At 42.8% G+C, this 16,871-nt stretch overlaps 1 protein-coding gene across 1 annotated transcript in view; it reads left to right on the top strand.

Annotated features, from left to right (window-relative positions):
- Positions 1–16,871, top strand: part of LOC103036101 (ceruloplasmin) — a 56,726-nt gene that overhangs the window by 21,852 nt on the left and 18,003 nt on the right. Inside the window, exons 6-15 of the mRNA XM_022669471.2 lie at positions 130–295; positions 4,324–4,463; positions 6,675–6,815; positions 6,908–6,952; positions 8,964–9,178; positions 9,270–9,420; positions 13,271–13,483; positions 14,672–14,879; positions 15,838–15,977; positions 16,070–16,198. Coding sequence (XP_022525192.2) covers positions 130–295; positions 4,324–4,463; positions 6,675–6,815; positions 6,908–6,952; positions 8,964–9,178; positions 9,270–9,420; positions 13,271–13,483; positions 14,672–14,879; positions 15,838–15,977; positions 16,070–16,198 — 1,548 coding nt within the window. The remainder of the gene's footprint in view (positions 1–129; positions 296–4,323; positions 4,464–6,674; positions 6,816–6,907; positions 6,953–8,963; positions 9,179–9,269; positions 9,421–13,270; positions 13,484–14,671; positions 14,880–15,837; positions 15,978–16,069; positions 16,199–16,871) is intronic.

The raw sequence follows: 16,871 nt of genomic DNA, 5'->3' as shown, positions 1-16,871 counted from the left end.
AAATGCGGTATAGATAAGAAGTATATTGAAATGCCTTGGATATTGTTAGCAGTAGTCTATTAGCACTGGATGTTAGTTAATATATGTTTTTCTCCAAGTTAAACTCATTCATGTTTTTCTCCACTGCAGCGGGCATGCAGGCCTTTTTTGAGATCAAGAAGTGTTTCCCCAATGTCCACAAGCCCCGCCCATTCGGTGCAGTGAGGCAGTACTACATAGCAGCTGAGGAGGTCATCTGGGATTACGGGCCTACTCAGATCAACCAGTACACTGGCATCAAACTTGAGGATGACAGGTGAAAAGATGAGGTTGATCTCTGCAATCCAATGAGACACAATCAAAAGCAAAAGAATTTATTACATATAAATGTATAAAGAAGTTGCTGTTGTAGCTGCAACAGCTGACTTTTCTTTGTACACTCTGTATTAAATTAGAAATATCAGGCAACAAAAGCAAGGCTGGGTACAGAGGAATGTTAATAAGCAAATAAATAGACACCTGTAACATATATCTCAAACAGTATCTCAAAAAAGTGAGTACACCCCTAACATTTTTGTTAGGCCTTTTTTTTAACATGTTTTCATAGGACTACACTGAAGATATGACACTTTGATACAGTGTAAAGTAGTCAGTTTACAGCTTTTATAACTGTATAAATTAGCTGTGCCCTAAAAATAACGCAAGGCACAGCCATTAATGTCTAAACCACTGACAGCAAATTGTGTCCAATTAGCCATTTTCCCTCCTCGGTTTCAGGTGACTTATAAGAGTTACAAGGTTCTAGGTGTGAATGGGGAGCAGGGCTGTTAAATTTTGGTGCACTATATCTCTGTCTGCATGGCACTGTTCCAGAAGTAAGCATCTTCTGAAGCTCATGCACAAAAAAGCTCGCAATCAGTTTGCTAAGGACAAGCAGCCCAAGAGCATGGACCAAGATTAGCTTGTTTTTTGGTGTCCAGCATGTGTGGCAGTGTCCTGGTGAAGAATATCAAAAAAAGCGTGCCTTGTCTACAGTCAAGCATGGTGGTGGTAGCATCGAGGTCTGGGGATGTATGAGTGCTGCCAGCACTGGGGAGCTGAATTCCAACATGTACTGTGACATTCTAAAGCTAAGCATGACCTCCTCCCTGCTACATGGCAGTTTTCCAACACATTAATGACCCTAACACACCCCCAAAATGACAAGTGCTTTGAAGAAGAAGCCATTGATGAAGGTGGTGGATTGGTCAAACTTGTTTCAAGACCTAAATCCTATTAAACATCTATGGGGCATCCTCACATGTAAGGGCGAGGAGCACAAGGTCTCTAATATCCACCAGCTCTGTGGTGTCTTTATGAAGGAGTGGAAAAAATTCCACTGGCAACCTGTGAAGCTGTAGTGAATTTCATGCTCAAGAGAGATTAAAGGCAGTGCTGGAGATTAATTGTGGCCACACAAAATATTGACACTTAGGGCACAATTTGGTCATTTTTACTGAGGGGGTGTACTCACTTTTGTCGCCAGTGGTTTAGACATTAATGGCTGTGTTGAGCAAATTTACACAGTTATCTAAGCTGTTCACTCACACTCATATCTTCAGTGTTGTCCAATGAAAAAATATAAAAAAATATTTACAAAAATGTAAGGGGTTTACTTACTTTTGTGAGATACTGAATAACCTTAACATAATCAGCATAAACACATCTGTTACAGTTATTGTTATTTGAAAATTTCATCAGAAAGGCTCTACAGGGGGTAATGTGAATCTTGTAAACTAGTTAAAGTCAATTAACTGATTATCATTAACTGATAACTCATGTTACACCATAACACATCCCAATCTGGTGGTGTGTACTGTTTTTGTTTGGAAGTGTCTATTTCAGGACTCTATTACATTAAGAGTGGAATTATTAGATCTAATGAACAGGTCACACAGATGTAAAAATAAGTGTCAGAAAGATTCATGATTGTACAAATGATTGAGTATGGGATGTTTTTTAACTGAACATGAAGTGCAGAGCATACGCAGATAGCAACAGTACGTTGGCCCAACGTTGGTTGCACGTTGTTGGTCTATAGTTAAGGAGTGGAGGTCAGCGTCAACATAGTCCCAACATCAAATATTGGTTGGCATCCAACGTCAGGCCAGTGTAAACCCAATGTCAAACATTGGTCGGCTCCCAAAATCAGGTCAGCGTAGTCCCAACATCAAACATTGGTTGCCACCCAAAATCAGGCCAGCATAGTCCCAACGTCAAATATTGGTTGGCTCCCAACATCAGGCCTGCATAAACCCAACGTCAAACAATGGTTGCCACCCATCATCCCTACATCAGGCCAGCGTAGTCCCAACGTCAAACACTGGTTGCCACTCAACATCAGGCCAGTGTAGTCCCATTGTCAAATACTGGTTGGCATCCAACATCAGGCCAACATACAGGACAATGCCACCGTCCTGTGAACGTGATGCCTCCCTCCCTGATGCCCTGAATAACTTTTATGCACGGTTTGAGGCACAAAACAACACGTTGGTGAGAAAGACCATGCCCAAGCCGGACGAGCAGGTGGACGTGAGGAACACTCTGCGCAGAGTCAACCCACGGAAAGCTGCAGGACCAGACAACATCCCCGGCAGAGTGCTCAGGGAGTGTGCAGACCAGCTGACAGATGTCCTCACGGACACCTTCAACATCTCCCTGTGCAGCGCCACTGTCCCAACGTGCCTCAAGTCCACCACCATCGTCCCCGTGCCAAAGAAGTCCACAGTGTCCTGCCTCAATGACTACCGTCCCGTTGCACTTACACCCATCATCATGAAGTGCTTCGAGAGGCTAGTCATGAGGAACATCAAGACACAACTGCCCTCTTCACTGGTCTCCTTCAGTTTGCATATCGTCCCAATCGCTCCACGGACGATGCCATCACCACCACCCTTCATCTCTCCCTCACCCACCTGGAGAAGAAGGACACTTACGTCAGAATGCTGTTTATAGACTTCAGTTCAGCATTCAACACCATCATCCCACAGAACCTCATCAGGAAGCTAAGCTCGCTCGGCCTCAACACCCCCCTCTGCAACTGGATCCTGGACTTTCTGACGGGGAGACCCCAGTCAGTCCGGTTCGGGGGCAGCACCTCCAGCACCATCACACTGAACACTGGGGCCCCCCAGGGCAGTGTCCTGAGTCCTCTGCTGTTCACCCTGCTGACTCATGACTGTGCTGCAAAACACAGTTCTAACAGCTTTATCAAGTTCGCCGATGATACAACCGTGCTGGGTCTCATCACCAAAGGCGATGAGTCAGCATACAGAGAGGAGGTGCAGCAGCTGACAGACTGGTGTACAGTCAACAACCTTCACCTGAATGTGGACAAGACAAAGGAAATGGTTGTTGACTTCAGGAGAGCACAACACACCCACTCTCCACTCAACATCGACGGGTCCTCTGTGGAGATTGTTAAGAGCACCAAGTTCCTTGGTGTCCACTTAGCAGATAACCTCACCTGGACCCTGAACACCAGCTCTACAGCCAAGAAAGCCCAGCAGCATCTCTACTTCCTCCGGAAGCTGAGAAAGGCCCGTCTCCCTCCACCCATCCTCACACTCTTCTATAGAGGGACCATTGAGAGCATCCTGAGCAGCTGCATCACTGCCTGGTTTGGGACCTGCACCGTCTCTGACCACAAGACCCTCCAGCGTATTGTGAGGACAGCTGAGAGGATCATCGGCGTCTCTCTCCCCTCCATCACGGACATTTACACCACCCGCAGCATCCGCAAAGCAACCAGCATTGTGAATGACCCCACCCATCCTTCACACAAACTGTTCTCCCTCCTGCCTTCGGGAAGAAGGTACCGCAGCATCCGGTCCAGCACGACCAGATTCTGCAACAGCTTCTACCCCCAAGCCATCAGACTCCTCAACTGCAGAGACTGAACTGATGTTTTTTCTGTACATGCACACACACACTCTTACCCCACTTACCCCAGAAAATGGAAAGCACTAAAAACCCTACTACCTCACTGGACTCTATTGCACACTGTGTAATAGAGGTAATTACTACCTCACTGGTCTTTTTTGCACACTGCATAATTTGCACACTGTCTTGTTATTTATTATTCTTTGTCTGTATGGTGTTGTATTGTCTGTCTGCACTTTTGTACTGTTGCACTGTTGTTGTGTCTACACTGTGTTTATGTGCACCATGGTCCCTGGAGGAACGTTGTTTCGTTTCACTGTGTACTCTGTATATAGCTGAAATGACAATAAAAAACACTTTGACTTTGACTTTGACTTTGACATAGTCCCAACATCAAACATTGGTTTTGTCTTTGTTCCACAGTATGGCAGACACTTTTTTTGACAATCGTGATGACCGTATCGGTGGAAAATACAAGAAGGTCCAGTATGTGGAGTACACGGATGATACCTTTACCAAGCGCAAGGAGAGAACGCCTGAGGAGCAGCACCTTGGCATTCTGGGTAGAGTGATAATTTTGACATCATAATTTAATGTATTTAATTAATGTAATCTACTGTACCTTCTATTCTACCTGTAATAAAACATTTGTTGAATAGGATGCTATGGTCCTAAATCCTCCCCCTAATAAATTGTAATAAAATAGAAAGCTGACACATTAGCAGGTACTATTCTGTTATAATAGCAGAGGAGGGGTAAAGTTCAGCACCTTCACTGCTGGAGCATTGCATCATTTCAAATGGCAGAAAGGGTGGGTGGTGGAGGTTATGCAACAATTATTTATTATCGCCCACCTCTAATTCCTCAGTGATATGGAGCTAAGGTGAGCTATGCCCTAGCGTGTGTCAGGGAGCAGCAGGGAGACAAGGAGGCGGACATAAACACAAGTTATATTTATATTTATTACCAAGACATAAAACAAAACACTCTAACTGGAAACAAAGAAACAACGTGACCAACATAAAAAACATGCACAAGAACAGACAACCACACTCGAAATTAAGGGGCTATAAATACACACAGAACAGGAAACAGGAAACACCTGGAGAGGTTAACAAGGGGGCGGAGTTACAAATGGTGGGAACACTAAGGTGGAGACACGGAAGGAGATAATGCAGAAACAGGACTAGGAAGCACATAGAAAGATCAGAAAAGACAGGGAACAGGACAAGAGTGTGACAGCTTGGGCTAGCTACAATTTCCCTAATCTTAAATAATGCAGCAGCCTCAGATAATAGAATTTACACTGTTTACACCCACATTTTACTGTTATTTTACAGTGCATCTAATGCATAATATACAGAAATGAACTGAGTGGTTGGAAAACAGGTGTGCTTTAAAAAAATCTGTAGAATCACATGTTTAAATTTGAGATTTAAATTTTAAATTTTAAATTAAATTCAGCACAGAAACAAATGTGCAGCGAATGGACCTGCAATCAACAAGGAAAGGTGCCCTAGTGAGCAAGATTACACAGTGATGGTAAATGAGTAGAGGTGTGACGAGACACTAATATCACGAGACGAGACGAGATTTAAAAATAAAACTTTAAAGAAAACGTCAAAAATGAAAACTGGCTAAAAAACTAGAGTTTTATTTGACAAAATCATAAAACACAAACTTAACAGACTGGTTTCTCTCACACATTGATTCTATAAGAAATAAAAATAAGAATAAGAATAAAAAATAAAAATAAAACTTTTATAGTGCAAACAATAAGTGCAAACCACAACCAGTCATATTAAGACTATGGTTTGTGTTTTTTTCTCCTAAATCTCTTGTGATTTAACTATGAATAACCATAACTAGTCATATTAAGACTATGCTTGAAGTGAAACAGAGACAGAACATGTTTTTAAATACAGTACAGAGCTAAGGGATTAGTACAGCTGTCTATGAAACAGTCACGTGTAGGATTTACTTACAGTATTTATATATGGTTTGTATCTTGTTGGTCACTCTGTTACCGTTTATTGTTTCCACTGGAGCCAAAATGCAGCCAGACATACAACTTAAAAGTAATCTCGTCATACCCCTATAAATAAGAGTTAGGGGGCTGCACCTATTATGCAAATACGTGCCAAGAAATGTTAAAAATGTTTTAAGAAAATTTACTTCAGAACCTCATAAACCCTCAGGACAGATCTGGTAGACTATATACTGATGGTGAGTTACAGTTGGAGGGAAACGCCCACTTTTTAAAATAAATAATGGCAGTGGCAAAAAAGAAAAGGCAACATGCTGGAATTTACTATTCAGTGAAATACTGATAAGCTCCACTTGCTTGTGGGCTCCCCCTACAGTTGCAGAGTGTAATAAATGTTTCATTAGAACTAAAGGTCGGAAAGCAGGTCGCAGTTCTCGCGAGCGTTGGTCTGGTTTGAGCTCAGAGGAGCTCAGGCACAGACACGAGAGCACCGCTATTCCTCCTATTACACCTCAATGCAGCGCTGCAGTGAGTTTTAAGCTGTAATTTTACTTCTTTAAAAAGATCAAAAATCATGGAAATCCTACCTAGTGCTGCTTTAAATTAAATAGATGCACTGTAAAATAAGCCAAACTGCTGGCAGTTAATTACTGTTATTTTAAAGGACAACTTTTAACAGTGTACCCCTAAGGCTGAACATTAGATATAGGGCTAAGTTTTAGGGGTAATAGGATTCCGTCTAAGAATTTTCTGCTTAACAATGTTCTGTTTTTTTTTTCTTGCAAAGGACCAATCATCAGGGCAGAAGAGGAGGACACCATAAAAGTCACATTTAGGAATAAAGCCAGCCGTCCTTACAGCATTCAGCCTCATGGAGTTCAGTACAGTATTGAAATGGACGGCACGCTCTACCACAATGCTCTAGAAGGTAGAGTACTGAAGAAACTGAGACGATTGCTGTTATAAACTCAGACTAAACTTCGTGTTCTGTAATTCTGTATCTGCTTGTTGTTCCTGCAGAATCGTACACTGCCAAAAAGCTGAGAGAACTCAAGAAAGAAGCAAGTAAGTCCAGCGCTGCCAGTTAGTGTATATTAACTGGTATTAAGAAACAAAAGGATTATGTTACTATAATCCTTCACACGGAGTGTTTTTACTGGGCTGTTATGTTTCACAAAAGCTGTGGTTTCTGTTCTGTCTGGCCAAATCCAAATCCACAAGAGGTCAAAGTTCCTTTTCAGTGTAATCCTTTATTTGTTTATGATGCTAATCCATGAGCCAACTGCTCTAATTTGAGGACGTCCTGTACTGTAGCTGTATAATGATCAATCAGATCAATTAAATCTCCAATAGAGCTGAGCTACACAGTAAAACCCACAGTGTTAAATTGTCAAACGCTTAACTGTTGAATTTAACACTGAACATATGGTCTCACCTGCTGCATTGTAAAAAAAAAGAGTTAATTAAGCATCATGTAAAGTTATATATTAACTCTATGTATAATCTGATCAGTGTTAACACTTTTTGTTTTATTCATAAAAATCTAGACAATATTAGTTTCCATTTAATTTTGTATAATTTTCTATATCATTTTCTAAATTGCATGTGGTTACTTTCCCAAAACTATTAAACAGTGTATCTATGGAAAATGAAAAGGTGCAGGTACAAAAAATAGGAGATAATGAAATAAGTTTTCTAGATAAGGTAGAGATACCTGGAATAGTCTTGGAGGAAGGAGTTCCTGGAGGTGCTGTAGTTGTAACAATAGTTGCTGCTTTTCCTTTATGCTGTGAAGCTCCAGCTCATCCCAATTAAATGACATTAAATCACCATCTCAGTTCATCAGGTTTAGATCAGGGGATTAATGTGGAGAAGAAACCCTTTTTTATGTTTATACATAATTCTATACGTGTCCCTTAAGTTTTTTCATGTTTTTAACATTAATCTACAATGTAGAAAAAAAATGAAATACAGAAATAAGAAAAAAACTGTCAGCCCCGAGGTTCCTCCCTTCCTATCACAGCAGTTCTGGTCACCGGCCCACCCACTCAAGCTGATGGCTATTTCACATGGTATTTAAGAGACTCCCACAGTACTCCCGTTGCAAAGACTTAGTTGCCGACACAGCATTTACACTGCACCGTTGGGTCAACGCACATGATCGCACTGCCCCCCTCCAACTGGTCGCATGTGGGCGTTACAAAGGTGTTCCCTGCGTCGTCCAATTAAATCGTTTTAATGTATGGGAAATGCTTTTATACAAGCTATTATTATTTCCTATAAAGTAATACATATAAATGTGTATTTATAGATATAAATGTTTGATTGAGCTTCATTACACTGTCTAGTGAGCAGTATAAGCTAACAAAAGCAAACTTTTCCAATAAAATTACATATTAATATTTTAAAAAACCACCAGAGACCCCAACAATCACAGCAGCCTTTCTCCTCGCTGACAGAGACCCTGTAAATCAGCAGGGATTTAACAAAGAACCGGGAAGCCTGAAACTTCTCTTCCTGGCTTCTCTGGATGCTTAAAACAGAACTAAAATGTTTTCATACGCTGCGCTGAGAACGCGTATCATGCGAACACCTGCTCTCTGATTGGATAGACGCATCGCGTTGGACGGATTAATTTGCATAAAGTTCAGCTCAGCTCAACTTTTCATCGTATCGCATCCCCCGCTCTCGACGCATCGGAGCCATGATGCACCGCGCGACTGCGTCTGACGGAGGCGGCGCTTCCCATTAAAAATGAATGGGATCCGTCGCTGTGCGTTGATGCGACAGGGCAGTGTAAAGGCACCATAAGTTCTGAGCGTTATTTCTATATCTCTTTTGTTTGCTGTCGACCTTTGCTTGCCTATTGACCACGTCCTTTGATTTACACCTGTGATATTCCTGTTCCCTTGCCTGTAACCTGACCCTGCTCACTCTCTGTGGATTAAAGTTTACCTGCTATTGCATCCAGTCTCTATTCTCTTTGGGGGTGACAAAAACACTGAATAAGAAGGTGTGTCCAAACTTTTGACTGTACTGTATAAATATTTTGTGTTTTTTTGTTCTGTGTTTGTAGGAGTTATTGAACCTCTTCCTGCTGCCATGGTTCGTCCCGACACCACCTTTAAGTACGAGTGGGTGGTGCCTAAAGCTGGAGGCCCGGCTGCAGGTGACCCTGACTGCATCTCCTACCTGTATTACTCAGCTGTGGACCCAATCCGAGACACCAACTCCGGACTGGTTGGACCTCTCCTGATCTGTAAACCTAAAACCCTCAAATCAGGCAAACAAGTGAGAGCAAAGTACTGAAACACAAACAGAGTTATATAACGTGTTTACTTACTGCTGGACTTTTACCTGTTTCTCACTAATCTGGTTGCAGAAAAATGTGAAAAAAGAATTTCATATACTTGCCACAAATTTTGATGAGAACCAGAGCTGGTACCTGGACGAGAACATTAACAGATATGCCAAGAAACCTAAAACTGTAAAAAAAGACGATGAAGACTTTGAGTTGTCCAATCAAATGCGCTGTAAGTATTTAAATACATGTATTTACAGTATATGTGTTGGAATTAATGCTGCATGATATTGGGGTAATATGACATTGTAAAATTGAGTTATTGTGTGATATATTATGTGATAAACAAAATTATTAAGGGTTATAATGCGCACATGCATCAATAAACATCTATTTTCTGGTCTATTTTCATAAACAAGCCGCACCAAATTGTAAGGTTTATTTTGCGACACTAGTAAGGAACAGGGGTGTCGCCATGCTTTTTTGTAATTCAGAAGCTAAGTAAAGTAAACAGAACTGTAATTCTTAAAAAGAACATTTTCTTTTAAAGTCAAATGAGCACTGGATGTTACTTTACACAGATTTCTCTCCTAAAAAACACAGATTTCTCTCCTAAAAAAAAGCAGGCTACAGGCCGATAATACTCACCTCTAAATGGGGAAAAAGTTAGTGCTTAGCGTGGTTAGTGGTTAATGCTAATATTGCTCTAAATTTCTGTATTTTTTCTGGACATTTCTGTAAAACACTGCACTTCAGAGGCAGAGTGATTTTATCCAGTATTAAGAAACACATACACAAGCTAATCATCCCTGAAAAAATGAGGAATACTGAATAACTAATAATAAATACCACACAGGGGGTGAAATGTGTACTGACAACAATATATCTCATTCCTTTTGTAAGTATTAACTGAATACCCAATGGGAAGGTAGCCCTAGTTGACAAGAATACACACTAATGATGATATATATATACTTACAGCTCTGGAAAAAATGAAGAGACCACTTCAGTTTCTGAATCAGTTTCTCTGATTTTGCTATTTATAGGTTTATGTTTAAGTAAAATAAACATTGTTGTTTTATTCTATAAACTACAGACAACATTTCTTCCACATTCCAAATAAAAATATTGTCATTTTGTCACGTCTTGGTCTCGTCTCGTGTCTGTGTGTCTTCCCCACGTGACCTGTGCTCCCCTGTGTCTCCCGTCTCAGTACTTTTCCACCTGTGTCTCATTTGTAGCTCCGCCCCTTCCCCAGGTGTTTCTAATTATAGTGTGTTTCCTGTTTCTTTAAATAGCCCTCCTCTGCCACTTTGTCTCCGTCGGTCTTTGCACCTTCCACTGTTGTCTGTCTCTCCGCGTTTCTGTGTTGCTATAGCCCTAGTTCAGTGTTTATTCCTAGTTTGTTTCCCTTGCTCCCTATTCTGTGTTTTTCTGTTTATTTCTAGTTTCCTATTTTTTTATCCATTGTTTCATTCGTCGCTCCCTAGTTCCCTGCTTAGTGTTTTGCTTCTTGTTGTTTTTGCTGTGTAAATATATTCCCTGTATATATCCCTGCCTTATTTAGTTTAGTACTTATTCTGAGGCTCAAGGAGCGGCATCCGTGGGACTTTCTCGGGTGCGCTCCCAGCAGCTCCGAGGACGAAGAGGAGCTCTACCCTGCACCAGCCCGCACTCCATTGCCGTTCCCCCCAGGGGCGGTGCTCTACCCGGCTCTCGGCCGCACAGCTCCTAAGGCCATCCCAACTCCCGTGACTCTCGCGGCCAAGCCGCCGCGCTCCGTGAAGCCCGCGGCCGAAATCCGGTTCGGGTTTTTGCGGCAGCTGCAGCGCAAGCTCCTCAGGCGGAGGAGCCAGCTTTCATGGCGGCTGCAGAGCTGGATTCCGCCGCTGCAATCCAGTCTCGCTCTGTGACTCTCTCCGCGGCGACTCAGCCGTGCTCCGGGATTATTACCGCGGCGAACCAGCCGCGGTCAGTGACTTCCCCCGCAGCGGTCTCTACCAGCGGCCCCGCGCTGCCTACTGTGGACTCCGGTCCGGGTGTTTGTTCCACCCGCAGTCTCAAGCCCTGCTGCTGCTCCGCTGGATCTGCACACACCCAGCTCCGAAATTCTCTCGGCGGCCACGCCCATCTCCAAGGTGTCTTCGGCTGCTGAGCCACGCCCCCGGACTCCTGCCGTGTCTGCAGAAGCTGCTCCAGTCTCCGTGTCTGCAGAAGCTGCTCAAGCCTCCGTGTCTGCTCCAGCTGTTCAAGCCTCCGTGTCTGCTCCAGCTGTTCAAGCCTCCGTGTCTGCTCCAGCTGTTCAAGCCTCCGTGTCTGCTCCAGCTGTTCAAGCCTCCGTGTCTGCTCCAGCTGTTCAAGCCTCCGTGTCTGCTCCAGCTGTTCAAGCCTCCGTGTCAGCTCCAGCTGTTCAAGCCTCCGTGTCAGCTCCAGCTGTTCAAGCCTCCGTGTCTGCTCCAGCTGTTCAAGCCTCCATGTCAGCTCCCGCTGCCAGAGTCACCGCGCCGCCAGCACCAGCTCCCGGAACTGTGTTTCGTCCCAGGTTCCATGTACCCAGGCAGGCACCGAGGTCCCCTGACTTTGTCCCCAGTACTGTGCCCAGGCTGGCTCCTTGGACTTCCCCTCAGACATTTGCCAGTCCTGGGCACCCACCCATGTTTTTGGTCCCTGTGTCTCTCCCTGTTTTGGTCCCTGTCTCTGTTTATGTCCCCGTTCTCGTTTCTGTCTCTGTCTTTGTTCCTGTCCCAGTTACAGTGTTCGTTTCTGTCCCTGTTACTGTCCTCGTCCCTTTTCCCATGTCTAGTCCCGTCCAGTCTCCGTCTCCTGTCCAGTTTCCCGTCCAGTCTCCGTCTCCTGTCCAGTTCCCCGTCCAGTCTCCGTCTCCTGTCCAGTTTCATGTCCAGTCTCCTGTCCAGTCTCCATCTCCTGTCCAGTTCCCCGTCCAGTCTCCGTCTCCTGTTCAGTTCCCCGTTCAGTCTCCCGTCCAGTCTCTGTCCTCTGTCCTGTCTCCGTTTCAGTCCCCGGTTTCGTCTCTTGTTTTCCCTGGCCTCTCCCCGCCGCCAGCCCCCGGGGTTCGTTTTTACGCGCCTCGGGAGCTGCGCGTTTAGGGGGAGGCTTCTGTCACGTCTTGGCCTCGTCTCGTGTCTGTGTGTCTTCCCAACGTGACCTGTGCTCCCCTGTGTCTCCCGTCTCAGTACTTTTCCACCTGTGTCTCATTTGTAGCTCCGCCCCTTCCCCAGGTGTTTCTAATTATAGTATGTTTCCTGTTTCTTTAAATAGCCCTCCTCTGCCACTTTGTCTCCGTCGGTCTTTGCACCTTCCACTGTTGTCTGTCTCTCCGCGTTTCTGTGTTGCTTAAGCCCTAGTTCCGTGTTTATTCCTAGTTTGTTTCCCTTGCTCCCTATTCTGTGTTTTTCTGTTTATTTCTAGTTGACTTAGTTTATGTTCTCTAGTTTCACTGGGTTGTTTTGGTTTTTGGTTATTCGTTTATCTTTGTTAAGTGTTTACTTGTTTCTTGTTTCATTGTTTATTTGTTATTTATTTAATAAATTATTTATATCGCTCTTACCTGCACTTGTGTCCGCCTCCTCGTCTACCTGCCTGGGTATCCCTGACACATTTAGAGCATTTATTTGCAGAAAATGAGAAATGGCTGAAATAACAAAAAAGATGCAGAGCTTTCAGACCTCAAATAATGCAAAGAAAACAAGTTCATATTCATTAAGTTTTAAGAGTTCAGAAATCAATATTTGGTGGAATAACCCTGGTTTTTAATCACAGTTAAAATCATGCATCTTGGCATCATGTTCTCCTCCACCAGTCTTACACACTGCTTTTGGATAACTTTATGCTGCTTTATTCCTGGTGCAAAAATTCAAGCAGTTCAGTTTGGTGGTTTGATGGCTTGTGATCATCCATCTTCCTCTTGATTATATTCCAGAGGTTTTCAATTTTGTAAAACTTAAAGAAACTCATAATTTTAAGTGGTCTTTTATTTTTTCCAGAGCTGTATATTAATAGTAATGTAATAAATCTAAGTTTTTATGAAACATTTTCTTTACATTTATTTTTTTATCTTTCAGCGCTAAATGGATACATGTATGGAAATCTTAAAGGCCTGACGATGTGTAAGGGAGACAAGGTCTCCTGGCATCTCTATGGTTTGGGTTCAGAGGGGGACATACATGGTCTTTACTTCCAAGGGAACCGGTTCCTCTACAGGGGAACCCGTAAAGACACCATCAGTGTGTTCCCTCACGTCTCTCACACCGTCATCATGGAGCCAGACAGCATGGGTACTCTCCCTTTTTACCAATATATTATTTTCTAAACCAGGGTTTCAAACAGCTCTAGTAAATCTAGGCAAATTAAACAGCAGCATCAGTTTGAGACAAAAACAGCGACAGTCACCTGATGCAGACAATTTGCAGAATAGAGATGGAGAGTTTTATTTGACTAAGCAAAATGGTAATTCTTAACAAAAGCAAATAATATAAATATAAAAAGAAAAAACATATTAAATAATAAAAAATAATATAATACGAAAAATTCAGAAATATGGTTTACGCACAAACATATCAATCACAATTTTTGTAGAAGCATAAATAATATTAAATTAATATTGAACTAATTCTCTGCAATAGTTTAAAGAAAATAATTAGTTTATGAAAATAATTATTAGATCCCTTGCTGATTTTGTACGTTTGCCCACTGACAAAGCATTGAACAGTTCTCAATTTTAACCGTGAGATATAGAATACCACAAATAAAATCCAGAAAATCACATTGTATAAATTATATACATGTATTTGCATTTTGCAGAGAAAAATAAGTATTTGATCCCCTACCAACCATTAAGAGTTCTGTCACCTACAGACCAGTTAGATGCTCCTAATCAACTCGTTATCTGCATTAAAGACAGCTGTCTTAAATTCATGTCACCTGCATGTCAGATGAGTCATAAATTGAGCTCTTTAGCATTAACTCAACTCACCATGTTTGGAGGAAGCATGCATGGGGGTGGGAACATTATGTATTGGGGGGTGGTTCTCTGCTAAGGGCACAGGACTTCTTTACCGCGTCAATAGGAGAATGAATAGAGTCATGTACCGTAAAATCCTGAGTGACAACCTTAAAAATAGGTCATTGCTGGGTCTTCCAGCACGACAATGACCCAAAATATAAAGCCAAGGCAGCAAGGGAGTGAATAAAAAAATACCATAGAAAACTTATGGAGGGAGCTACAGGGAGTTGCCAAGCAACAGCCTCAAAATCTTAATGATTTAGAGATGATCTGCAAAGAGGAGCAAACCAAAATTCCTCCTGACATGTGAGCAAACCTCATCATCAACTACAAAAAACATCTGACTGCTTTGCTTGCCAGCAAGGGTTTTGAGAGAATCGAATCAAATCAGAAATACAATCGAATCGAGGATTTACAGAATCGTGACACCCCTCAACTGGCATGTGTGTGTTCACTGCAGGAACGTTTGAGGTGACGTGTAAGATTGCGGATGATAATCATGTGGGGATGAGAGCAAACTACACCGTGGAGAAGTGCAGCATCTTCAGCAGACAGACAGAGGTGATGCTACACCAGAAGAAATATTACATCGCTGCTGTGGAGATGGACTGGGACTATTCTCCCACTCGCACATGGGAGGAGAAGATGTTCAATGGTCTTAAAGACAGGTAGCTTTAAAGTCTTTAAAGTCTTTTTATCTGATTGGTACTTATGATGAAAGGTCCCTTCACAGTAGGCAAAGACCTAATTGTGAAATTACTGTAATTATCAGGCTATTGAGCACACCTGAATATAAGATGCAGGGGCGCAACTACATACTTTTTGGGGTGCATGCAAACATAGTATCTGTGCACACACTTTAAAATCGTCAGCTGGGGAGGGGGGGGTGGGTGAATGGGAGTGGGCGGGGGGGATGCGTTTTAAAATCGTCAGCGAGAGGGGGGAGGGGGAGTGGAGATGCGTTTTAAAATCGTCATTGGGGGAAGATGCGAAAATGTATTTGATTTAAATTGATTTGGCGCCCCCTCTAGTGCAGCCACTGGTACCCCCTTTTTGCGCCACTGGTAAGATGTACCCACTAATAAAAATAAATTACATATACAGGCTGCACGTGAATATAAGCCGCCCGACTACAAGCGGCCCTTATAGTGAGGTGCAAGTCACAAGCATAAAGTCATAATATTAAAAGGGAAAAGTAGATGAATTACTTGGGATGCCAGTTTAAGTAGCTCAGAGGGAAAGGAGTATTTTCTGCTAATGATCTTTTACAGGGCTGCTGTGATTACCATGAGTAAGTTAGATTTATAACCTGCTGCTTATTAATGCTCTAGTGTTACAGTGAGGCATCGCTACCAGTAGCCTTGCCTATATTGCACTTTGATGCCCCCACAGCGGTTTGCGGAGGTGTTCCACTGCTTTACTTTAGTTATTGCGATCAAAGGAACGTAAATACAAACAATAGTTTTGGTGTTGTATTGTTGCTGTTGGGTGTGGTATTTAGTGGCTATAGGATTTGGAGAAACACACCCTGGAAAATTCAGTCCAGATTATTCCCATATTTTAAATGCACAGCCTCAGACAGAACCATTACCATACCTCTGACCAACTACTGTTGATTTTTTGCAGCCCAGGCAACCCATTCCTTAAGAAAGAAGGCAAATTCATTGGCTCCAAGTATAGGAAGGTCCTGTACAAAGAGTATACTGATGACACCTTCACCAAGCCTAAAGAAAGGTCTGAGGATATGCAGCATTTAGGGATTATGGGTAAATATCAAATCTCATCTCAATATCTGGTGATGCCCAGAATATAACCTGAGGATCCATAAAAATATATATCAATATATTGATCCTCCCAGGGCCAATGATCCATGGGAATGTGGGAGAGAAGGTGAAGATCGTGTTTAAGAACATGGCGAAGAGGACGTACTCTGTACACGCACACGGGATTAAAACAGAAAACCCGCAGGTCATCCCAACGCCCCCAGGTATGAATATACATTCATTACATTTTAACATGAGGTTTTCATTAAGAATATCATATATAAAACTATTGTGAACCATATCGACATGCCAAAAGTCATGGGAGTCATGGTCACTTCACACATCACACTGGCCAGTGTGATCATGGTGAGGTTGACGTGAATTATGTCGGCACTGGAGATGAAGCGAGGCCTGATAGTGGGTATCAGATGACCACAGGTCGGGCGCCCCCTGCTGTTCGGTTGCAGAAAGCTGTGTAACCCCACCCATCCCCATAGGTTTCAATGGCAAAACAGAACAACTTTCAATCACGTTTTTTTCCAATATACTGTAATTTTAACTATATTATTTAAATGCAGCAGCTAGTGTAACATCTTATGGGCGGGACCAATAACAGACCGTCAGCTCCGCTCTGCTCTGCAGCCTGTGACCTCGAGGCAGCCCTCAAGGGCGGGGTTATTTAAATGAGTAGGCTGTCTCTCCACAGTCTTTCTCCCTCCTCTGGTCTCTACTGCGCAGACTCGGGTTTCAGGATCTCCAACATGGAGGAAGATTTTAGCTTCATTTTCATTGAATGAATGGGAACGACAACACGACGTCCATCTTTTTTTACAGTCTCTGATTGGAACATTCCACTTGTAAAGTTTAAGGGTATTTAAAGAGACACTTTAATTTTAA

The sequence above is a fragment of the Astyanax mexicanus genome, chromosome 16 (assembly GCF_023375975.1).
Source record: "Astyanax mexicanus isolate ESR-SI-001 chromosome 16, AstMex3_surface, whole genome shotgun sequence".
In the NCBI taxonomy this organism is placed as follows: domain Eukaryota; kingdom Metazoa; phylum Chordata; class Actinopteri; order Characiformes; family Acestrorhamphidae; genus Astyanax; species Astyanax mexicanus.
Note: the sequence above shows the minus strand (reverse complement) of the source record. Positions and strands in the feature narration are given on the sequence as shown.